The sequence below is a fragment of the Papio anubis genome, chromosome 9 (genome assembly GCF_008728515.1).
Source record: "Papio anubis isolate 15944 chromosome 9, Panubis1.0, whole genome shotgun sequence".
NCBI classification, from domain to species: Eukaryota; Metazoa; Chordata; class Mammalia; order Primates; family Cercopithecidae; genus Papio; species Papio anubis.
The window spans coordinates 95,522,149-95,547,528 of NC_044984.1; the positions used below are offsets into that span (position 1 = coordinate 95,522,149).

Sequence of the window (25,380 nt, forward strand, 5' to 3'; positions counted from 1 at the left end):
CCAGCCATACGGAACTAGGATGATTTTTCTAAGATGCCCTGATCCTTCAGTCCTTCAAGCCTTTGCACCTGTCGTTTCTTCATTCTGTGACACATACTCCTCCTTCCCTGTGTCCCTGTGCTCAATCCCGCCACCCGACTAACTCCAGCCCATGGAATTCTCCTCTAAGAAGGTTTCCTTGACTCCAGTCAGGTAGACTTCCTCCTTCTGGCTCCCATGATACCCTGTGAATATTACTTACCACAATGCATGTTTTAATTTATTTTCTTGTCCAATCTCCCTTCTGGTGACAAGAATAACTTTCTAGATCTTCCCCTTCATCTAGCCAAACCTATGCATTCTTGAAGTAGTAGTACATCTCTGAAGTCTTAACGCTAACTTACACTCCAACTTTGTACTCACTCTTTTAACAAAAATGTATCAAGTATTTATTATTTACTATGTCCTAGTTTTTATACTTAGCATGCTTACTGAGTTTATTGTTTTGTACATTCCCTCCAGCTAGATTAGAATTTTCTGGAAGGCAGGAAACAGTGGCTGGGAGAGAAAGATTTTCTTCCATGGATACTAAATAAACGGTCAGCACAGGGCTGGGTACATAGTCCATGCTCAAAAATTCCTGTTTATTAAGCTGAAATATTTGATAAGTAAATTAACATGTAAAATTGATTATTATGGTACCAGGCATAGAATAAACTTCAGCTAATTTATTTCTTCCAGGAATCCAAATAACCATTTTGCCTTAGACTCTTAAGGGCAAATATTTACATAATTAGGAAAATGCTAAGCAAAATGGTAAAACAAGAAGTACATCCTGTATGTCTTCTCACTTAACCTTCAATTAATCTTTTCTCCCTTTCTGACTCTAATGACTCTCCCAGTCCCCTCTCATTAGTGCTTTCATGCCTGTCCAGACTGCTCCCCACATGTCCTTGCCCCTCTCTACACTGCACCTCACCTAGTAAAACTTCCCTCAAATATGCCTCAGGCTCTGGAACTACCTTTTCACTCAACCATATAGAGCTTACCTGCCTGGAACGCCCCTGGAAGTCCCACTGGCTAGCTTTCTCATAGCTGAATTCCTTCTGGAACACGAATTGCTAACAATGGCTATATGTATGATCATGTTCCTTCTCCCAGGACTGTGTCCATTTTAAGAGGGGTATGCTGTGTCTTAACCCCAAACGGATGACTCTATAATGATGTCATTCCAGATAAGCTGGCACTGGGGCAATATTTTGGGGGCAATGGCATCATCTTTGCATTCCTCGAACATATCCACAGGGTTTGTGCTTTAAGGCTGGACATTTATATACCCACTAAAGAAAGTCTTGCCCGCACATGCACTATACAGTAAAGCATGCCTCTCCCCACAGGTCTATATCATTACGTTAAATCAGACAACTTCAGCATCTAGAGGCTCCAAAGTGTACTGCATGACTGAAATCAAGCATGAAGATCACAGCTGCAATCACTGTTAATGCTTTAAAGATTTGGAATCTTCAACTGAACAAATGGCAATTATTTAACATGTTTAAATAATTGTAGCTTGTGGTCAGTAAAATCTATCCTTCAAAGACTATATAAGAATATTTATTTATAATTGTGTTTTCCATTTTAAAAGTTTTTCCAAGACAACGATAATTCTTTGTGCAGCTAAGAGCTGGTGTTTAGGAGAGTTTACACATAATAGAATTTTCTCATTAATATTTAAGTTTTCTTACATCTGTAGATAAGGCAGAAATGCCTAGAAAAATTATGAAAATATGACATTTTTTGTTACTGCTGCAGAAAATAGTATAGCTAGCCACACGGGTTTTACTCATTCCAGAATTAGGCAAAGTCACAGTGTTGTAAGCAAGACAAAAAACAACTGGAGTTCTCTACTTGTTGCATACATTTTCTAAAGTATAATGTAATAAAAATTCAATACCTTTGAACATTGTGTATTTGAAAAACACTAGTAGTAAATGGCATTTCTGTGGTTGTCATCAAATTTGTCTCGTTGTATGTGCTGTTACAGCCTTGGATATCAAGCTGCAATGGCGACGTTCTCTCAGGAAGTGGAGGATACATTTGCGCTCCAATTCCAACCCATAGAGAAGTAGCAAATCCAGCCATCAGACCAACAAGTGCTCCCTGTAAAACAAGAATGCTTTTAAAAGAAAAATAATACAATTTGCTTTGATGTCAAAATTAACATTAGAAAGCCAAGTTCAACATGGCACAAAATTATAAAACCCACAAGGGCAGAAACATTCAGTGCTCGCTTCTCCCAAGACAGTGCTCAGCCCATAAAAATCTATTGAATAAATGAACAAGTGAATAAATGAATGAAAGGTAGTGAGGCAGGGAGGGAAAAAGGAGTGAGAAAGCCCACTTTGAAGGAAGGCAGATAATCTGCTAGTGAAAAACCTGGACATGGTTTAAAAAAAAAAAGATACTGTTCACGGCAGGAGAAATAGTATGTTATTCTCCCATTACCGTCCCCAGAAAAGGGCATGTTAGCTTAGTCAGCTACAGCTCTTCTGGAGGAAATGCATGCTGGCAACAAATGCCAAATGTCAAAAGTTGATTTTTAAATACACTTTTCTGATACTTAACAAACTAATGCATTTCATCATGCAAAGAGTCTAATCCAAGCTTCAACATTCTGAGGTGGACATAAACAAATCTCTTTCATTGTGATTAATTCCTACAAAAGTAGCTTTTCATATGACATTTCATTGAGGATAATAAATAATAACCACAATAGTCCTTATTAATATCTGCCTTACCAATTCCTAATGCCTTATAAAGAAAACAGAGTTCCAAATGTGAAGTCAGAGTTGAATGGCTATTCTATATCTGAAGCAACTGTACATACATTATCAGTTTTTCCTGAACTACATCTTATAGCCAGACTGAACCGGTGGTCTTTCTTCTGGGTTTCAGAGAAATAATTTCTAGCTCATTTATTCCAAACAAATGTTAGCACTTCTAAGCACAGATATGTCTAGGTAGAAGGACAGAGATATTATGTCTTTCTGGAAAATATTCCCAATTATGATCATCCCTTTGGGGCTAAATCATGTTGTGGGAGCTACAGCTTTAAATGTCAGGAGTAGAAAATTCCTGGCCAAGGTGGTAAGAGTGTGTTGCATCTCTTTGCTGTGCTATGGCTATTCACAGAAATCCTAAGTTTTACTGCCCTTAAATCGCTCATATCTGAGCCTATTGATCTCTTTTAAATCCTAGCTATTAATTTTTGAGAAGGGCAAGTAGGTAAGTGCACAAAAAGATGTTGCTCCTTTAGTTATATTGTGAATATTTAAAATTGCCCTATGTGGTTCTGGAAGTTTCCATTGAACTTCACACTTTTAGGGTCCCTATACATAGTACTTCCTTGTATACTCCACTAAAGTCAATAGAAATAATTTAAGTCATCAAGACAAGTAGCTAATGACAAATCTCAAAGGAACCATATCTTTACAACCGAGAAAACTGTGTAGAGCTGCTAGTATAGTTCAAAAAGTAATCCTCACACATATTCATTCTTTGTACTTACAATTGAGTTGGCAAAGGGAACCAAAATGCCCAAAGCGAACAGGCCCATAAGTGGTCCACCAACCATACCAAATATGCTGAGTGCTGCCTACAAAAATAATACGACATCAGCAATTAGCAATCTCAAATCCAAACTAAAATGTTTCAAAGCCATTTCATCAGGATAATGATTTAAAGTATTCAGCCTCCTTCTGAAAATCATAGTTTTAGTCATGAAAGCCTTGTCACTGGAAAAGACGTCATTACAACTTACAAGTTTCTGCGTCTCAGTCTCAAGTATCCATCTGTTTCTACAGGTAGCCTCAAAAAAGGCCACACAACACAAAGAAGATAAAGAGGCCTGAGACAATGGGAGTGCCTATATGAATGTATAAATCATGAATGATACCTCTCCTCTTAGCATTGCTCTTGCAGATGTTTATAAATCACAGCACTCCTTTGTGCTTTGATCATCTCAAAATCCTCTCAAAACTGTGGACAAGTACTACTACGTGACCAGAGAGGAGGATGAAACCCGTTGGCCATTCCTGATTTGGTTCCTTAAGGATGAAGCTAGAATGATAAATATGATTTTTAAAAGACTGATCAAATCATATAGAAATAGATTTAAAATCTAATCAGATAACTGCAACCTCTGCTTTGATGTAGAGATACCAAATCCAGGATAGTGAAAAAGTTTTACCGTGCAAACATCGCATGAGGTAATGCAACTAAATGAAGCTTCCAAGAGATATATGATTCCAATAATCAAATGCCCAGTTCTTAAGAATGGACAGAACCATAAAAGAAGAGCAGGGAATCACTGGTTTGCCCAGAGAGGAGAGGGGTTTAACAGAACAGAATGAATGGATCAAAGAGAAAATATCATGTCAAGGAAATATTAGAGGAAATAGTGCTTGTTGTTATTGTTGCTGTTGTTTTAAATAGGCCTACTTCATGAAAGAAGAAAAAGAGGTGGTACCAAGTAGAGAGGAGAACTAGTGTTTAAAATGATGTGAACTTAAGGATGTGATCCTGAGTCAGTTTACACAGAGTACAGTCAGAAGGGAGACAGACTCCACTGCAAGAGGTCATATGACCCACAAAGCAAGTTATGACTGTGTGATCTGTGAGCAGTTTTGGAGACATAAGAAAGATACCCCAAAAAGATCTATAAGAGGAAAGAAGAGGAAAGAAGACCTTGGCTGGAGATGAAGCAAGGATGAACTGGCTTGGAGTTATGATGACTCTGCTAGAACATGTCATTGTATATAATCAGGCCATAGCTGATATATGGAAAAAGGGGAATCAACTACAATAAGAGCTCCAGGCACTAATGCAGACTATGAAGAAAGCACATTCTGTATGACTGGCTATGGTTTAGGAGTGCTGGACAGGCTTGGAGCTCTGGATCTAATTCATTCACTCATATAACCAGAGATGAGATCAAACTATTTTAACAGGTGGTATGCCCTAAGCAACAACCAACCAGAATGGCCCCAAGCCTTAGGACTGAAAAAGATCCTGGAGGACCCCTACTTTGCCAGTATTAGCCTTTAAGTTTCTAGGTCAACAGGAGGTCCAGGATCCCAGAGGAGCAGCCCAAGTGGCCAGGGAAATTTCAGGGAGCACTTACGGTGATCAGATAATAGGATATTTATGAGCCTAACTACATTATTAGTTAACATTCGAGCTAAAGTTGTTAATGTCTTGCTTTGTCCTGGGCACTGCAGTAGGCACCAGATATTTGATAGACGGTTGAACAACAATGTCATCTTCCCCACCTTCATGGATTACAGGCTATTCAGTAAAACAGACATTAGATAAATAACTGCAATAAAGTTTGACAATAGAGATGATAAAGAAAGTACAAGGTGCTCCTGAAACATTTAGCAGAAGGGAATGCAAACGTATCCAGGTAACAGGAAAAGTCTCTTTAAATAAGTAAAGTGTTAAAATGAAAACTGAAGAATAACTAAGGCTTAGGCAGTGGACAAGGTAGAGAGGAAGGTGTTGCAGTCAGAGAAGTCTATGCCAAGGCCCGTATGCTAAAGACAGTGAGGTGACCACAGGGTTCAGGAAGAAGACACTGTTCTAAAGATTGGTCTGTCCTCTCCAGGCCCACAGCTCCACAGGAGCAGGAGGGAGTTTTCCAACACAAAATGCTCTCTAATCAGAAGAGCAAATGCCACAGGAGGTGGAAGACCCTTCAGGTAAATAAACAAAAAAAAAAAATTTCAATGAAGTGTTTCTACTTCTGAGAAGATAAACATACATTTCTCTATTCCTCCTGCTAATAAAATTAAAAACCCTGACATGCCATATAAAATAAACATAAGACGACTCTGAAAGGTGGAAAGAAGGCAGCCCACTAGGGACCCTGGACCTGAAGAATGGTACAGTGTGAGTTCCCTGAATTTTCTTTTTGCTTCATGTATTCCAGCCTGAGAGTCAAAGAGGCCAGCTAGCCTCGAAATGGCAACAGACACAAGCAAAAATATAAAATAAGATTAAAACCCCTCATAAAGGCCTGTTCTCTCTCTAGTCACAGGGCCAGGAAAGGAGCAGCCTATGAAGATGGAAAACTCTTAGACCCCAACCACTCCATTCCACAGAATAATCTGTTCACCCCACCCATGCCCATGCCAGCCTAGATTCCATACCCCCAGCCTATCACGAGGCACCCTTTGCCTCCCTGCTGGCAATGTCACAGGAGACCTAGTGGAAAATCGGGACTTTCACCATGGCCCAGCAGTGACAAAGCCACCTCCTCCATGATGTCAGTGAATTCTACCCTGTTGTCCTCGGATGTTCTGGGTGGTCCTAGTTAACCAGCTTCCCAGGGAAGCCTCTCCCCTTAAGTTCACTTTGCATCATCGTTGAGTCTTATATACCGTCTGATGCCCATGCATTTTATTCTGGCAGTGCTAAGAGCACCAGAAGGATAGCAGGAGCAGGATGGTGTTGTGGGACAGATTTAGTCACCGGTCAGATGACTGACAGACCAGGAGGGTTTTCATCTAGAGACCATTCTCAGAGTTTGGAGGATCATTTCTCCTTTCTTATACTTGTATTCAATCCAGGTCAGTTACCAGGTGTTTTGTTCACAAAGAGAGATTAAGCTATGCTTGTAAGGGTAACCTTTGATCTAAGGTTTGTGAAAGTTGCATCATGCTGAGGTAACCTGATCTCTTGGAAATCCAGTTGGAAATCCCCAACCGGACAGATAGGACTGACCCTGTGAGTTGCTTGAGTGGCCTTATGCCTATCATTAATCGTATAGCCATGATACATCTCACTGTATACCACACTCCACCCCTGACCCTGAGGGGGTCAATAATTGAGAGGCTGCCCGAGCTTGAAAGTGCACTCCATGGTCAGTCAAATCTTGAGAAACAGATCTTCTGTAGGACAGTTAGTACGAGTCGGTGGCACCCTCGGAACAATCTGGAATTGAACTGTATCATCACAGAGAGTATAGAGTAGATCTAGTGTCCAGCTGAGCAGTCAGGGGAGTTCATGAGAATGGGGCTCAGCTGTGGCTTTGGGGCAGACTCACCAATGATGAGGGAAGAATGGAGGACAGGTAGCGACCAAGTCTGGATGGGATGTGTGGCAGGCCAGCGAAGGCGTGCCCAGCAGGCTGGAAGGTTGGCTGCTCAGTGGGTGGCCAAAATGTGGTGGAGGCTGTCAGTGACCTCAGTGCTGAGTAATCGGTGAATAGGTCTGGAGAAGCCACATTTGGATGTGGCAAGTCAGGCCACCCGGAGTAGCAGCAAAAGAACACGGGCACACTGGGGCTTGGAAACACGATTACATGAGCAGGTAAAAGGAGTTGAATGGACTCAGTGGTAGCAGGCTTGGAGTTGCTTGATTGCAAAGCAATGACATGTGAAAATGGAACAGAAGGATAAGGAGGACACAGAACTAAGCAATTAGGTCTGGGGACACTGTGTGCTGAGGTGCTGTCAAAGATCTAAAATCATGATCTTGAACATGGCCTGATGAAGCCAAAGTTCAAGGTGTTGACCATTCCAGATGGCTGCCAGGCACAACTGGGGCACCAAATGTCTCTAGGAGGCACTGGCTGCAGAAACAGTGGTGGCCCAAGAGACCCCTAGACAAATACACCAGTGAAACTCTTGCCAGGGAGGGATATAAGCAGGATGGGTGGGACAGTCTTTGGGTCATCCTGGGCACACGGCAGGAATGTTAGCAGTGAAGGCATCTTCCCAAAGGTGGAAGATGATGCTCAGCCATCCAGATGGGTGGTGGGTCAGTGGATGGGATGGTTGGGCGACACTGATATTAAGGAGGGTTTGCGGGAATTCATGAGGCTTGCCAGACAGGAGCCAATTTGAAAGCACCCTTCAGCGTAACTGCCAGTAGAGGTCACTCTGCCCTTGGGAACAGCTGGACTGGGCCTCATCCAGTAGGTGATGGGTATGGGAAGGCCAGGGAGGGCAAAGCCCAGTGTGAGACCTCTGGCTGCAGGGTCCTGGGTGGTGGGTGGGGAGAAAGGTGCTGCTGTGAACACTGTTGGATGGTTCTGTCGCAGCATTTTCCAGGGTGGTGAGGACCTAGAGAGCTCAATTAACTTCAGGGACTGTGGCCATCAGGGCCAGGAGAGTTGGTTTGGCTTATGATGGGCTCTCCTTAAAAACATCTGTAAGGTATCTGGGTGCAAGGTGGCCTGTTCCAGGGTCTCCCAGTTGTGCCCCTGTTCCATGGGAGTGGCGGCTATGCAAACTCACTGGAGCATGCCTAAGCGCCATAGTAGCTCCCCTTCTTCCTCAGTGTACACCAGCCACCTTCAGCCCTTGATGAAAAGAGGCTCATGCTGGGGGTGCTATTCATCAGGCCTGAATAGCCACTGCAACGGAGTGCAGGGACAACTACGTCTACCTGCTCCACTCTGTGCCTGGATAAGCTCGACAGGGTCTTTAAATAAGGAAATGATGTTATTATCTTTAAAGATAGCCGCTGGCTGTTGTATTTGTATTTCTCAGCCTATGAGTTGCAAAGCACATCCTGTCAGGTACACACAGCACAGCCAGGTGGTGCCTTTCTCGTTGGGTTCCCACACCAGGTCTTTGAGCGGGCTTTGAATTTCTGTCCACAACAGGGGTGAACCTCTTCATGGACTTGTATGGTGTCTAGGACACACTTCCTCATCTCAGCCAGCTGTGGAGGTGGCAGCTGCTTTCTCAGCCCAGGCGATGACTGGTGACACCTGTGGTGTAGCCAGCGGTAAGCCAGCACACTCAGAATCATCATTCCACAGCTCACAGGGCTCTGGATCGGCCAGGCAGAATGACGCAACTCTGAAGTGAGCCCGCGTGACTTGGGCATGTTGCCTGTGGGATGCTGCCAGCAACACTCAGCAGGCATCATAGGGTGGGGCACACCCCTTGAGAAGCCACGCTGTCTCAACTGGAGTGCATGGTGGGCTGGGAACAGCTGTGACGTGCCCTTTGATGATTCTTGTGGACTTCACTGGTGATGTTAGTCCCTTGGGAAATATGCTTCTAAGTCCCTAGCTGGTGGACAACAGCACATAACCCTTCAGCAGGTAAGCTTCACCTTTGCCTTCTTGGTCTGTGGCATCACGATACCAAGATCTTTGGGGGCAAGAAGCAACCTCCCACAGCAGGAGCCAGAGACACACCAGCCAGCGGTTGGCTCTTCAAGCCAGGGCATCCTCCACCTCTGCTTCCTCCTCCTTAGAGCCTGTCCCCAGTTACTGGGGGCCAGAATGGTCTTAAGAATAATTTTGGCAGGTTTTTCATGGCGGCAATTTCACAACAGAGGCACAGACAAAGTGTATGTAGAAGGCAGCAACAGACCAGAAAGTAAAATAAGAGCTGCCAGACACACTATGGAGTGTTCCAGAGGGCTTCATCTGATTTCTTGATCAGAACCAGTCCCCAGTCACCCTTTCCCAGTCCTTCCTTAGAAATGGGTGTCATTACACACTTGCTCACTTATTATCCTATCCTCAATGCCAGTTGTGTTCAGAGGTTGTAGGTGGACCTAGTTAACCAGCTTTCCCAGGGACAATGTCTCCTCTTCTGTTCACTTCACATCAAAGATGAGTCTTAGGCACCATCTAATGCTCAATTGGTTTATTCTGGCAGCACTCTTAGAAGATGGATAGTGAGAATAAGCTGTTGACATGGGCCAGATACAGTCAGGGAGTCAGATCATGAACTGACCAGAGAGTCTTCATCCAGAGACCACTGTCAGACCTTGGGGGAGTCCTTCTCCCTTTCTTATACCTGTATTTCGTCCAGGTTAGTTACCAAGTGTTTCTTTCATAAAAGGTATTTAAGCCATTATTTTAAAAGTAAGCTTTGTTCTAAGGTTTATGAAAGCTGTATCTGTGCTGAGGTGGCTTTGTTTCCTGGAAATCCCTGAGCCAGGGTTGTAAATTCCCACGAGACATGTAGTATCAGTCCTACAAGATATTTCAGTGGGCCTTATGCGCTATCATTAATCTTACAGCCACAATATGTCTCATAGTATACTACATACCCCTATCCTGCATAACAAGGAGCTCCTCCCTCTAGACTTCTACCTCCATCTGACAGTAATGAGGCAGCACCCTCCCTTATGCTACTGAAGTAGTGTCAGAGAAAGCCAGCTAAAACAGAAGGTGAGATTCAAAGTCTCATCACATAATATTGAAATGCCCAGGTTTCAGTGGAAATTAACTTTTCATAGAAAGAACCAGGAAGATCTCCAACTGAATATAAAAAGACAATCTATAGATGTCAATACGGAGATTACAGAAATAGAATTATTTGATAAAAAATTTGAAACAGCCATGATTAAAAAATGCTTTAACAATTAGAACTCACTTGAAACTAATGAAAAAATAGAGGGAAAAAATATACATAGAAAAATCTCAGTTAAAAAAAGAAGATATTAGGAAGAACCAAATGAAATTATTATGCTGAAGAAATACAATAACTGAAATAAGAAATTTAAATGAATGGGCACAACAGCAAAATAGAGGGAACCAAGAAAAAGATCAGTGAACTGAATGACAGAGCAATAGAAATAACCCAAACTGAACAATAGAGAGAAATGAAATGAAGAAATATAAAATAAACTTCAGGGATCTGTAGAACCATAACAAAAAATTTTAACATTCATGTCATGAGAGTCCCAGAGGAAAAGAGAAAGATGATGGGGTGGACAAGTACTCAAAGAATTAATGTGTGAACTTCTCAAACTTGGCAAGAGACATAAATCTCTTCCAGACTTATGAAAGAAGCTGATTCAAGATTCAAGAAACTGAGTAACCCTAAAAAAATAGGAAAAGAAAAGAAAGAAATACATGCCAAGACACATCAAAAACTCAAAACAAAGAAATATACACCAAGATACATCATAATTAAACTTCTGAAAACTAAAGAAAAAACAAAACAAAACAAAAAAAAACCCTGAGAGCATCCAGAAAGAAATGACTCCTTACCTGTAAGGGAAAACAATTAGAATAGTAGCATATTTATCATCAGAAATTATAGAGACAAGAAGAAAGTAGGAAAATATTTTAACTCATGAGGAAAAAAACTAACAACTCAGAATCATACACCCAACAAAAATATCCTTTGGGGATAAAGGGGAAACTCAAGACATTCTCAGGTGAAGGAAAACTAAAAGAATGGCTAAAAGAAGTTTTCTAAACAGAAAGGAAATGGTAGAAAGAAGGAACCCTAGAGCAACTCACAGGAAGGCAGAAAACAAAAAACAGAAATACCAAACAGAAAACCAAAAAATGATGCTTAAGCCTTAACATAACATACCAATAATTATATAAAATGTGAATGGTCTAAGTATACCAATGAAAAGACAGAGATTGACAGGTTGGATTTTTTAAAAAGACTCAACTATGTGCTGTCTACAAAAAACTCACTTCAAATATAGCAGCATAGGCGGTTCAAAGTGAAAAAATAGAAAAATATATTATGCAACCATTAATCAATGGAAAGTAGAAGTAACTATATTAATATCAGATAAATAGACTTCACAGCAAAAAATTTCTCAGAGACAGATAGGGACATTATATAATAACAAAAAAGTTAATCCTTCAATAAGACCCAATGCATGAAGCCAAGCAAAAACTGATAGAACTAAAAGGGAAATAGGCAAATATACAATTATATTTGGAGAATTCACCACCCCTCTCTCAACAATTGATAAAACAACTAAACAGAAAATCAGCAACCATCAACAAACAGAATTTAATTGATAGTTATGAAACACTCTACCTAATAAAAAAAGAATACACATTCTTTTCAAGTGCCCATGGAACATATGCCAAAATACCATATCCTAGGTTATAAAACAGACCTCAACAAGCTTAAAAGAACTGAAATCATAGTGTGTTCTCTGATCACAATGGAATCAAACTAGAAATCAATAACAGAAAGATAACAGGAAAATATTTGAATACTTGCAAACTAAGTAACATACTTCTAAATAATCCATGAATCAAAAGAATATCTCAAAGAAAACTTAAAAATGCATTCAGCTGAATGTAAACAAGCATACAAGATGTCAAAAGTTGTGGAACACAGGTAAACTAGCACCAAGAAGGAAATGTTCAGCATAAATGCACACATTAGAAAAGAGAAGATTTAAATCAATAACCTAAGATCCCACCTCAAGAATAGCAAATTAAAACCCAAAGCAAGGAGAAAAGAAGTCATAAAGAGAAAAGTTAAAAATCAATGAACGAAAACAGAAAAACAACACAGAAAAATCAATGAAAAAAAGAAGTTGGTTCTTTGAAAACATCAATGAAATTGACAAACCTGTAGAAAGACCAAAAAAAAATAAGATAAACGTTACCAATACTAGGAATGAAACAGGATCTATCACTACAGGTCCTGCAGATGTCAAAAGGATAGTACAGAAATACTGTGAACAACTATACATATATAAAGTTGCAAACTTAGATAAAATGGAACAATTCCTCAAAAACGTAAATTGTCACAATTCATCGAATATGAAAGGGATAATTTGAATACCTCTATAACTATTAAGGAAATTAAATTCATAATTTTAAAACTAAAAAAAAAAAAAAAAAAAAATCCAGGCCCAGATGCTTTCCCTAGAGAATTCTACCAAATAATTAAGGAATAATTGGCACTAATTTTAGACAATCTCTCCTAGAAAATAGAAAACAGAATCCTTCTCATTTTATTTTATGAAGCTAGTATAACCCTGCTATCAAAACCAAGGGCAGTATACTCACACACACACACACACTCACATGCACACACACACACATGCACCACTACAGATCAATATTCTTCATGAACATAGATGTAAAAATTCTTAATAAAATATTAGCACATAGAATTCAGCAGTATATAAAAATAACTACACATCATGACCAAACAAGGTTTATTCCCGGTGTGCAAGGCTGGTTCTGCATTTAAAAAATCAATCAATGTAATCCATCATGTAAGTAAGCTAAAGAAGATCACATGATCATATAAATTGATGACAGAAAAAGTGAAAAAATTCAACACCCATTTATGGTGAAAACTCTCAGAAAAAAAAATAGGAATAGAGAGTTTCCTGTTCACATTGGAGAACTGAGTAAGGATTTCCACTCTCACTACTTCTATTCAACATGATGTGGAAGTTGAAGCCAGTGCAATAAGGAAATAAAAGGCATACATACAGATCAGAAGGAAAGAAATAAAACTGCCCTATTCAAAAATGACATGATTGTTTATGTAGAATATCTCAAGGAATACACCAAAACAAACCAAAACATAAAACAAAGAAACAAAAAACTCTCAGAACTAGTAAGTGAGCTCAGCAAGGTCACAAGATTAAAGATAAATATAAACACATTAATTTTATTTCTACATATTAGCATTGAACACATAGACACCAACATAAAAAATATGATTTGCATAAAAAGCTAAATAAATGAAGAGACATACCATGTTCATGTTTTAGAAAATTCAACATAGTAAAGATGTCATTTCTTCTCAAATGAATAAACAGCTTTCAGGCAATCAATATTTAAGCAAGATTTTTTTTGTAGATACAGACCAAGATTATCCTAGACTTCATATGAAAAGGCAAAAGAACTAGAATAGCTAAAACAATTTTGAAAACTAAGAATACAGTGAGAGGAATCAATCGACCTGATCTTGAACTTATTTTAAAGCTGCAGTAATCAAAATGATCAAATTATAAAGCTGTGTGGTATTGGCAGAAGTACAGACACATAAATAAGTGAAAGAAAACAGAGAATTCAGAAATAGACCCATAAAAATATGCTTAATTGATTTTTTATGAACGTGTAAAGGCAGGTCAATGGAAGAAAGATAGCCTTTTCAACAAAAGGTACTGGTTGAACATTCATAGAGGAAAAAAGAATGTCAACCTAAGTCTCACATTTTATACAAAAATTAACTCCAAAGGGATTGTAGGCTTAAATATAAAATGTAAAACTCTAAAACTCTTTGAAAAGAAACAGAAGAAAATCTTCAAGATCTGGGGCTAGGTAAAGTTCTTAGACTCTACACCAGAAACACAATCCATGAAAAGACAAATTGATAAACTAGATTTTATCCAAACTAAAAAAAAAAAAATGTACTTTGACAGTCCCTGTTACGAGGATAAAAAGACAAACTACAGTGTAAAAAAAAAATTTGAAAATCACATCTGACAAAGAGCTAGTATACAGAATATATGGGTTTGATATTGTACTATCAAGATGTTACCACTGTAAGACGTTACCATTGAGAGAAACTGAGTAAAGAGTATATGAGATCTCTTTGTATTATATCTCACAATTGCATGTAAATCCACAATTATCTCAAAACACAAAGTTTAATTTAAAAAAAAGTTTTAAAAGCATAGTCATCTCTGCCACTTGATATGTCCAGGTGTCAATATACATTGAGAGAAGTCTGGAAGGATGGTGACATCAACATTAAAAAAAAGATTTAGTGATTTATGACTTAAAACCTCCACGGGTCAGCTCTCACCTGCAACAAAGCTCCCATAAGTGATGCCAGCGCAGCCATTCCAATACATAGGGCTCCATATACCACACCTAAATGGACAACATAAAAGCCAGTGTAAAATCCAGACCCGGAGAATTAGAATTCTCAATAGAATAATCCACCACACCTTTGATTCAAAGTGAGTAACATGACTGTGGTGAAGAATGGACACACACATCAGAGCCAGTGAATAAAGGAAAGGGCTGTTTTCCTCTGACATTAACAGTGTTCCAAGAGGACAAAGCCCTTACATCATGTCCCAGGATTAGTTACGACAGCAGGTTATATAAGAATTCCTGTAATTAACTATAGGGATTTAAAACTAAGAACTATATTGTGTTACTAATCTAATCCTCCATAAACATTTGTATATAAAGGAAGGGTCAGGTCTCTGTTTTCGGCTTGTCAAAAATAGAATACTATTCAGCTCTGCTCTGTAGAAGGTGAGAGAGGGAGTAATAAACAGAAATTAGACTCTTCTGACTTTAAGCATTCATTTCCCTTGGGAAGTGGCAATGGACACCACGGGGTGTTGGAGGACTTTTAGACCCCTCATAATCTCCGTCAATATCCTCAAGCCCTTCCTATTAAACTAGCAAAGAAAGGCAGCTTCTGAATAAGCACATCTGCCCTTCTGCTAAGTTGTTTTCTTCAAACTTCTTTAAAAAAAATCTTTTTAAATAGAGACGGGTTGTCGTTATGTTGCCCAGACTGGCCTCGAACTCCTGGGCTCAAGTGATCCTCCCATCTTGGCCTCCCAAAGTCCTAGGATTACAGGCGTGAGTCACCACGCTCAGCCCAAACTTGTTTGTAAAAGTTCTCAAGCCACCACTGGTGGTCAGATTGTGGAATATTTTTTTCTATTGATTTTCGGTATTTCCCAGATTTTCTCCAGGTACATGTATTACCTTTTAAGTTATAGGAAATATCATGCAAAAAGCCCTTTAATACTTTCATTCAGCAAAAGTCACCTGAAATCAGTTGATATAATTTCCCAGATGCAAAACTCAATATACAGAAAAAAAATGAATGCGAAATTTGCCCATCATAAAATTTTTGTATTTCTTATATTATGTTATTTCTATCTTATTTTAGCATTCATAGCTTTGTTAAATATATTGAGTAAATAATGCAGCTGAATGAAAAATCTTAAATATTTTTTCAAAGAGTTCTCATAGACATGATTTTTATGCCTCAATTTTAATGTAAATAATATTTTCAATACATTAGGTTTGATTCTCCATTTGATAGGTTATGAACAGTCACCTATAATTTTGGGGACTCAAAGTTATTGGAAACACATTCAAATCATCTGCCACATTCTTCTCTATGTCCTTACTGCATATACTTCAAGATTATGATTTCATAGTACCCTTTAAAATGAATGAAAATCTCATCTATATTAGCAAAGTTGATTTGTCATTCATCAACATCATTCCATGAGCACCAGCTAGTGCCTCCTGTTTTATATGCATTATCTCAAAACCCAGTTCTGCAAAGTGTTTGTGTGCCCATTTTCCATATAGAGAAATAGAGGCTTGTATGGGTAACTGGATTTTCTCAAGGTTAACAGCTAGTAAATTAACAAAACAAGATTGGGTTTGTCTCACTTCAAAAGCATCTATTCATTCTACTAACCACACAGCTTCAATAATCCCACAGTGAACCAGTCTAAAACCCCTTTAGGAAGCATTGCATCATTCTGAAATTATGCTCCAGGATTAAAATTGGGTACATAATAAAATGATGCATTGCTATTTAAATTTAGGGAACACTGAAGGATATAAATTAAGGACTCATTCCAGGCTACAGTCGTGGCAATTTTACATAGAATTATGACTCCTAATAGGGTATAATTTACTATTTCCTTGACCGTCTATTAATGTTATTGTGTTGAGGTTAAAGATTCTTTCTCAAAAAGGAATTTGTTAGTCATTCATTTCAAGGTGTCAAAATGAAGAATGCAGTACATTGGCAAGATTTCTTTGAGTTGGATATTACATTTGAGACATCTGGGAACTGAAGGTGCTTAAACCAGTCTATTCAAGCCGGTATTTAACCCCTAATGATGCTCTACAATTGAACAGAACAGAAGTTGAGAATTTCTTGCACAAATTTATAGTTCATCTCCAGGACAGTGTACATAAGCAGACAGAACAGACAACTAAGACGAGTCAAAATTGATAACACTCTGTTTCTTTATCTTCAATTCATCTAATCTATTAATCTAATTTAATGTAATCCTCTGTAAACGTTTGGGAAGTGTTTATGGGAAGACTACGTAACTGAAACTGACTGCAAGTTGCTTCCACTTGCAGTTAATCTTCAATGTCTTCTTAGGTAACACAGAAATCTTCAGTGCCTTCTTAGGTAACACAGAAAAAGTGTGGCTCTTGGTTCCAAAGTAGGGATATTTCTTAGAACTGTGGATTACAGTTGAAAAGGAAAATAGTTGAATTTGTGTGTGTGTGTGGCTAAGAATTTTAACACAAATTTAGGATAGGATGAAGGCACAGGAAAAAAAGGACAGCCAAATCGGTCCCCTGCAAATTGTCGTTTGTGGTTCACTGACAATTAATTGTTTGAAGTGTCTCCCAAATCTTGATTACAGATATGGTAATGTTAAACACTGATACAAACATTTAAAAAAATCTGCATTGTCATAGGCATACATATGTGGATATCCATTCATAATCAGAGGTTCTTCCTCTGTAGCTTCAGTGGAAAAACATTTTTTTGTGTCTCAAAAAAATCATCTCTCTGAGCTAAAATGGAATTGTGAAAACAGAAACTTACTCATTCCTTGGGAAATCCAAGACAGAGACCTTTCTGAGAGCGATCTGAAGTAAGGTTTGATTAGATCTTCCACAGTTACTGCTGCTAAGGCATTAATACTGGAGGACACTGTGCTGTAAGGGAAAAAAAACTTTTGATTTATAATATTTTACCTTTAATAATACTTTAAGTGGGAATGAGAAAGGGGGAAACAAATTGACACTTATAAAATATAACCCGATTTCTACTATGCTATTTTTATTTTATTTTATTATTATTTTTTTTGAGACAGCTGGAGTGCAATGGCATGATCTCAGCTCACAGCAAGCTCCGCCTCCCGGGTTCACGCCATTCTCCTGCCTTAGCCTTCAGAGGAGTTGGAACTACAGGCGCCCGCCACCACGCCCAGCTAATTTTTTGTATTTTTAGTAGAGATGGGGTTTCTCTGTGTTAGCCAGGATGGTCTCGATCTCCTGACCTCGTGATCCGCCTCCCTTGGCCTCCCAAAGTGCTGGGATTACAGGCGTGGGCCACCACACCCGGCTCTACTATGCTATTTTTAATAATCACAGCACTGCCTTTCTGGAAACTGTTATCATCCAAAAATGATATTCAGGCAATATCTACAGGCTTGACAGTAAAAGAGAAAGGATATGTTCATGTTGCTTCCACTTGCAGTTAATCTTCAGTGTCTAAAAGAATCTACACAGATTACTCCATATTCTTATAAATAACAACTTTAAAAAATATTTTTCTTTGTGCATAGAAAGGACTGTCATAAGTCCTTCCTACCATGTGCTGTAAATGTCAACAATATGAATTTCCTGAATCCCCACTAACACACACTGTACATGTTGATAATAACAATTCTCTGGAGGAAAGGGCAATGATAGATCACAAAATGTAAGACACTTTGGGCAGTATATATTATTCAACATGTAAATGGAAGATTTCATTCTAATTTTCCAGTTGACCATGCTTTAGCCTCATGTGTGTTTTCAATCAAGACTGTGGCACCCATTTTTGATCATCAGTGAAAGCTACCATCAACCGATCATCATTATTGTGACCATAGAGTATCACATCATAGGATGTATGATGGTGTATTAGAGAGCAGGGACCTAGTTAAAAGTGGAGCTGATGACAACAGGACACTAGTCCACAGAGATAAGTCAGACCACAGAGAGGACACATGCAGCAGATTGCCTACTTTGGGCCATCTGTGTCCATGCCCAGAACTCCACATTTCACCCTAAAGTATCTAATAACAAAAGAAAGATCCCAACAGAGAAATCATGTGTTATTAGAGTCATAGTTCATACCTTAACGTCCCACTGTAAGCACAGGCCACAAAAAGTCCAGGAAGTCCTGGATAATCTTGCAGAATGTCCAGTACCAAATAAGGCATGAGCTGAAAAATTCCAACATTTATTTCCAAGTACTTTTCGCTACTGAATAAAATTAATGAATGCCTAGTTTATCATTTACCTTATGTCCTTCAGGAACTCAAAGGAGCTATTCCACACAACTGAAATTTTCAAATACCTAAAATTAAACCTTTTAACTACTAACATTTAGAGAAACGAATAGTACAGTAGTTAAGTAAAGAGGCTTTGGATTCACACAGATACGGCTTTTGTAACTGAAGTTCTGAGCCCCAGCTTCCTCATCTATAAAAGAGTGGTAATAATACTAACTTCATAGAATTGCTGTAAAAGTTAATTTAGATAATTTATGTAAAACTCATAGTATAGTATATGGAACAAATGCTCAAAACAAAGTAGTTGCTATTCTTGGGAATAATAAGTTGTTTTAAAGGATATATTTGACACACCTCTGTGCTTAAGTAAGCAGCATCTGCTTAACTTTACTTGATGACTCAAGGCCATTTTGTGAACTTTAGTCACTGCCCAGGATAGAAGATGTAATTTTAGCTGCATCAAGTACGAGACATAGTGATGGGTGGAGAATGACTTCAGGAAATCCCTTAAACTTGCTTCTTTTAAAAAACTTCCTGATACTAACTTGCTTTTGATAACTTCTATTTTAAAAAATAAATATCAAATAAGGATAATAAAGTGTGTGACTTCAGGACTCTGTTGCATGGCAGTTTTTCTACAAAATCAGTTTCCAAATCAAAAGAGTCCTAAGTGGACAATTTTCTAGAAGAGTGTCCTCTCATGTGCATTAAAACCTGAACTTCCCCACAGTACAGAGCAGATGGCATGTCCTATTTTATCAGCTTCCATAGCCTCTTCAATTTCATTTAACAATAGTGTGCTTATGGGATATGGAAGAACTTCCTCCACTGTTGAAAGGGAATGTTTCAACAGTAGGATTGTTTCAGTTCTTTTAGGATTGCGTTCTCCACTTTTCCAAAGCTTACTAATTCTTTATTCTCAGAAAAATGGAATAGCATTTATCCCTATATGAGATCAAGACCCAGTTTTCTCAAAATATCATAAAGGTTTAACTTTAAACAATATCCCACAAATAGCAAAAGTAGGTTCCATCTATAGTGTTATAGCAAGGTCCAAAATCCTCTATCCTGTCTTCAACTTTCTCAAAAATCTGCGATGTAATTATTTCATGTCTGAGTGGCTCCCTCAAGTATAGGTAGAAACAATGAAATAGGATTGATAGAGAAGAAAATAGTAAAACTATATCTAGGAACTGGCCTGCTTCCTCTGGGCAAATGCAAGCAGAGCATAGAGAAACATATCCTTGCTCTCTCAAGGATAAGGGATTTTTTTGTATTTGTTTTTTTGTTTTAAGACAGTCTCCCTCTCTCACCCAGGTTGGAGTACAGTGGCTTGATCTTGGCTCACTGCAATCTCCACCTCCCAGGTTCAAGCAATTCTCCTGCCTCAGCCTCCTGTGTAGCTGGGATTATGGGAGTCCACCACTACGCCCGGCTAATTTTTGCATTTTTAATAGAGACGGATTTTACCACGTTGGCCAGGCTAGTCTTGAACTCCTGACCTCAAGTGATTCGCCTGCCTCATCCTCCCAAAGTGCTAAGATTACAGGCGTGAGCCACCACGACTGGGTGAGAATAAGGTTCTGACACAATCTTCCACTGTCTTATTTGCATGGTATCCCCAGTGAAATGTTAATTGAATTTACTTGTTAACTAACACAGTCCTGGAAACATCAGTTGAGGAGAAACCTTCACGGGCTGTCTACGCGTGTACAGGCAAGACACCCTGAATATATTTTACAAGATGTCTCAAAGGTGGGAAGTCGTAGGGACTTTTTTTTTTTGCCCAGGGTAAAGGCAAAGTACATTAAAAACTTTTTTTTAAGTCCTTATTGTCTTCATGATACAAACTACAGACAATATAGATGGATAATAGTCACAAAATATTCTTTATTAGAGGGAATGTAACAGAAGAGTGCCTCCATCTTCACAGTAAACGTGATTCTTACCTTCTCTGAGAGAACAGGGAGGGTGTGTTTATCAAAAAGAGGGCATAAGGTAAGATAGGGTTGAGAAACAGCCCCAGGGTGTTTTTATTTTCCAGCCCCCACAAAGTTGTATTTTTCTGGGAGCATGAGATGCATTTGCATCAACAGAAATTCAATCTATTTTCATTCTAATGAATCCCCTAGGAACTTGTTCTGCAGGCGAGTCTTAGAAAATAATTTTGGCAAGAACTCAGGCTTTAGAGTTGGGCAATCCTGGGTTTGAATTCTAGTTCCCCTTTTTGAAAGACAATAAATGGCACAGAGGTCCAAAGTTAGGACTCTGGTGGCAGCTGGTTTTAAATCCTGGCTTCAGGTTACTAGCTTGTTACTCACTTAAATTCTTTAGGCCTGAATTCTCTCATCTTTGAAAGGGAGATAATAGTAGAACCTACATCAGAGGGTGACTGTGAAGATTAAAAGTTGAAATTTATATGAAGCATTTATGGTAGTGCCTGGCCCATGGTGGGTATTTGATAACTGCTCATAGTTATTCTTACTTATTAGCAATGTGACCTTGGGTAAGTTATATAACCTCTCTGAGAAGCATTTCCTCATCTGTAAAATCAGGATTGCGGGGTTGTGAGAATTAAATGAAGCATATTAATCTCCTGGCACAGAATCTCACCACAGAGTTGGTACTCAATAAATATTCACTTATTAGATCCATCTCTCCATCATTTAAAAAATTGGAAGATAAATAGTTTATAAATGAATGCTCTAACAAGCACCCACAAAATGTTCTATAGTACAATGGTTTGTGTAGTTTAAAAAAAAACAAAACAAAACTGGGTTTACATTCCTACTCCCAACCTTGAGCTATTTCTGTTTAACACTCTACTTGACTTTTCCTGGTGTTTCCATATTTTAATTTTAGATGCAGTACTCTTCTTTCTTGCTATATCTGCTAAAATAAATTCTTACCAAAGTTTTATAGAAATGTGATTACGGCAAGTTCACTTTCCATTTCTCTACAAGAATAGGAATGCTCTTTCCTCTCAACTCATAAGCTTTTTGAATATTATTCATACACCTGTAAGAAAGACATGGTACTGAACCTGGTCTGGTGCAGACACTTTCTTGGCTGTCCAAGGATCACAGTCACGGTACCTAGAATACAGGGCGAGCCCACAAAACACTGAGCACGTGAGGATTGCCCAGAGTCCCACAAGATTGATGTAGAGAGACCTAAAGAAGTGAAAACAAACCAGCAAAAGACAACTGTAATTTCTGTCCCAAAGATTAGGGAACCTGTTATATAATCAAAAGAGACCCTCATGATTAGACTCAATAAATGCACATTATCTTTTGATTGTCTAAAACACTACTTATTTTATTCTAGTCTAATATTCTGCTTATGATACCAATCAATCGACGGTGTATTTGTAAATATTTGAATGGATGGGACTTCCCCATGAAAGAGTGTACGCTCATGGTCGAAGCTGCGGGGGCATTGGTAGCTTTATAAAGGTACCTAGTTATACTACTTCCGGTCTTCTTGTCATGAAATAAGGATTTTAATCGTCAACCGAGCATTAACTATTACTCATTCTCCTTTTAAAAGTAATGCCACTGTAAACTGCTAAACACTGTCAACATTTACACAGCAACTCATGAAACTTGTTTAAATGTTGTTTATAAAACCACACATTAAGTAGGAATGCAAACCTGTATTCCTTGGACAGGTATCTTCTCAAACAATGTTCAGCACTGTAATATACTGTGTGTGCTCCAGTAGAGAATAAAGGTTTACACACAGCACTGGAGCCAGTCCTGAGCATAAATCCTGGCTCTACCATATGTGACCCTGGGCAAGTAATTCAACCTATCTGATCTTCAGTTTCTTCATTGAAGCATAGGATAGCAATGCCCACGTCACAAAGTTATAAAACTAAATGAAACATGGTACTTCCATGCAATAAACCCCTGTTAAGTTATTGATATTAGTTATTGATATTAGTGTTAATGTTATTGAATCCTATGTCTTAATAATCAGTTGAATAGTAAACATTTCTCTTGCTAAGATGGCTACATATTTTTTCCACTGGTGCTGTAGTGGACAGTGATGAGCTGCCCTAAGTGGAAAAGAGGTACCATCCCTGAAGTCATGCCTCCTTCTTCCCAATGCTCCAGGGAGTCTGCATCCAATGAAAAATTGATTCAGAGGTTTAAAGGCCCAGTCCCCTCACCCTAACATGGGACTAGTCTGAAGAGCCATCCTAGCTCTAGAGCTCCCTTTGAGGCCTCTGTTCAGATTGCATAACAGTCCGGCGTCTCCCTCTCGTCAATCCTATTTCCTTTTCTTCCCTTTTACATATAGTGATTCTCTGATAAAGTCTTCCATGCTAACCTCAACCTCAGAGTCTGCTTCTGGAAGAACCAAAGATGGGTTTATCAGATTTATCCTTCTCCCTTGAATTGACTAACATTGCAATATGTTTTGCTATTGTTAGCTCATCTCCAAATCACCAGAAAATTATGTCCAGATACTCTGTTGCCCAAACACCTCCTCTGTCTTATATATGAGTTTAATATATTGTTTCAGATCACTTTCATGCTGTTCAAATTGGCCACTTATCAACATCTCACACTGTCTTTTGTCAATCATTATCAGTAGGTCTTGGCTTTTTAAGCAGCGATTAATTCTCCCCATAGCATAAGTGCAAGAAGGCAGATGAAAATGAGTCCCCTAGGTTCAGAGAGTCTGCTTCATGCAGATCCACTATGCTTATGGTAAATGATTTTTATCAAGAAAGCTCTAATGCTGTTATTTAAGTAATCAGGTCGGGCTTTTTGGGTTTCATGTTCCCAAGGGAAGAGAAGAAGAGCTTGTCCACAATTACTTTGGGACAGGTATCAGCTCTAGTATAGATTTAAAAATACAATAGACTACTCTATCTACAAATTACATTCCTCCAAAATTCCTTAAAATACCAGAATTCTTAAGTTCATTTTGGGGGGATCCCATATCCAATTATTATATCCATATTCATATAGATTTTTCACTGTGAGTTCTTCAAAGATTTGGGTAATCTCTAAACCAATTTACTCTCAATATATTGAGTTCTGACATATGACATCACAATATTTTCATTTTCTCCTTTGAATAGAAATAGAATCGTCCCTCCTTCCCTCACCCTATCCACCCTGGACTCTTATTCAATCTCCTTAGAGCTTTGAAGCCCCTAAAAGCATGTGAGCAGAGTCAGCCTATTTATCAGCACAAGGAGTGGTGAGCACTGCAGTGATGTGATGCCTCCGAAGAAGGAACCAGCCACCATTCCACATTCTTTGCTCAAACCAAGATGGGCTTGAGAGTTCTGGACCATGCTGTCCTTCCTACCTCTGTGCATTCATCCAAATCACTCCACCTACCTAGAATGCCTTCCTACTCTTCTCCACCTGCCCAAATTATGATCATTCTTCATATTCATTTTGCCAGTTCAATAGGAATCTCTCATCCATCCTCCACCTTCACATCACATCAGTTGAAGTGGAAAAAGGAACTTACATTTACTAGGCCTTTACCACGCATATGCCAAACATAGTATTTTACAACACCTCCCATGAGGTATACAGTATTTCTTATGCTCCTTTTACAAGTTTAGAAACTGCAGCTCAAAGAGACTGCAGAATGTGCCCAGGATCACTCAAGTAGCCAGTATTAGAGCAGGGTTATAAACCTATGACTGTGTCTGAAAATGAAAGACAAAGCACTATATATACTCTGGAACATTTTCTCTATTGTTATATTGTTTCATGAAACTGTTATATATCTCTAATATTATTTTATTTTTTAGCATACTTGCATATATTTTCCTAATTTGAGATTAACTTTCTTCAGGACAAAGGCCATATATATTTATCCCCCATAGGTTCTTATGCAAATAGATGCACAATACATGCTGATTTGTTTTCATTAATAATTCCTATAAATATCTTCAAATAGCTGATTTAAAACATAAAGTACCACTTTGTTCTTGGTCCTTTTGTAACCAAATCTATCATTTATCTCTTGGAATTTCATGACACAAAACACATAAAGGAGCTAAACGTGACTTTCCTAGAAGAGTTTCCATAAAGACAACTGATGGTTATTAATGCTTCATATACCATGGTGTATGACTTACAATTTTGCTTGGAATCTGCTTTTACAAGAAATATATCTCTGCACCTGGGATTGGTTGACACCGTAGATGCTGCTCCATGTGAAGGTCCCTCCTATAATAATTGTCCAGAAGGTGTGTCTTTGCAAAGGGTTAGGATTAAAACTAAATGACAAGAAAGAGAAAACAAATCTGAACTATTAGCAGAGACTAAAAAAAGTCCTCTTAGACTATATTTGGAAGCAAGCAAGGTATATTTATATATACAACACATACATAAATATGTACAAATTTATTAATTAATTTAAAAGGTAGAAATATTTCCAACTTAAGTTCAATGAAATAAAAAATATTATTTTCAGAGATCTGGAAATACCAGAAGAGACTAGGGGGAAATGAATGTTGCAATCATTCTGAGCATTTATATAAATTGTTCTCCTGTGATCTAAGGAAACTGTCGTTTGAAC

The 25,380-nt window shown here is 38.5% G+C and overlaps 1 protein-coding gene across 2 annotated transcripts in view; it reads right to left on the reverse strand.

Moving 5' to 3' along the window:
- SLC5A8 (solute carrier family 5 member 8) overlaps nucleotides 1–25,380 on the reverse strand; it is a 57,249-nt gene that overhangs the window by 11,765 nt on the left and 20,104 nt on the right. For both annotated transcript variants that reach the window (XR_001892919.3, XM_009181514.4), the window contains exons 6-12: nucleotides 24,938–25,078; nucleotides 21,866–21,995; nucleotides 18,665–18,753; nucleotides 17,364–17,476; nucleotides 14,550–14,617; nucleotides 3,548–3,634; nucleotides 1,934–2,139 (exon numbers count right to left, since the gene is read on the reverse strand). Coding sequence is in view for 1 of the 2 variants with exons in the window: in XM_009181514.4 (XP_009179778.1) it covers nucleotides 1,934–2,139; nucleotides 3,548–3,634; nucleotides 14,550–14,617; nucleotides 17,364–17,476; nucleotides 18,665–18,753; nucleotides 21,866–21,995; nucleotides 24,938–25,078 (834 nt within the window). In the remaining variant the exon portion in view is untranslated. The remainder of the gene's footprint in view (nucleotides 1–1,933; nucleotides 2,140–3,547; nucleotides 3,635–14,549; nucleotides 14,618–17,363; nucleotides 17,477–18,664; nucleotides 18,754–21,865; nucleotides 21,996–24,937; nucleotides 25,079–25,380) is intronic.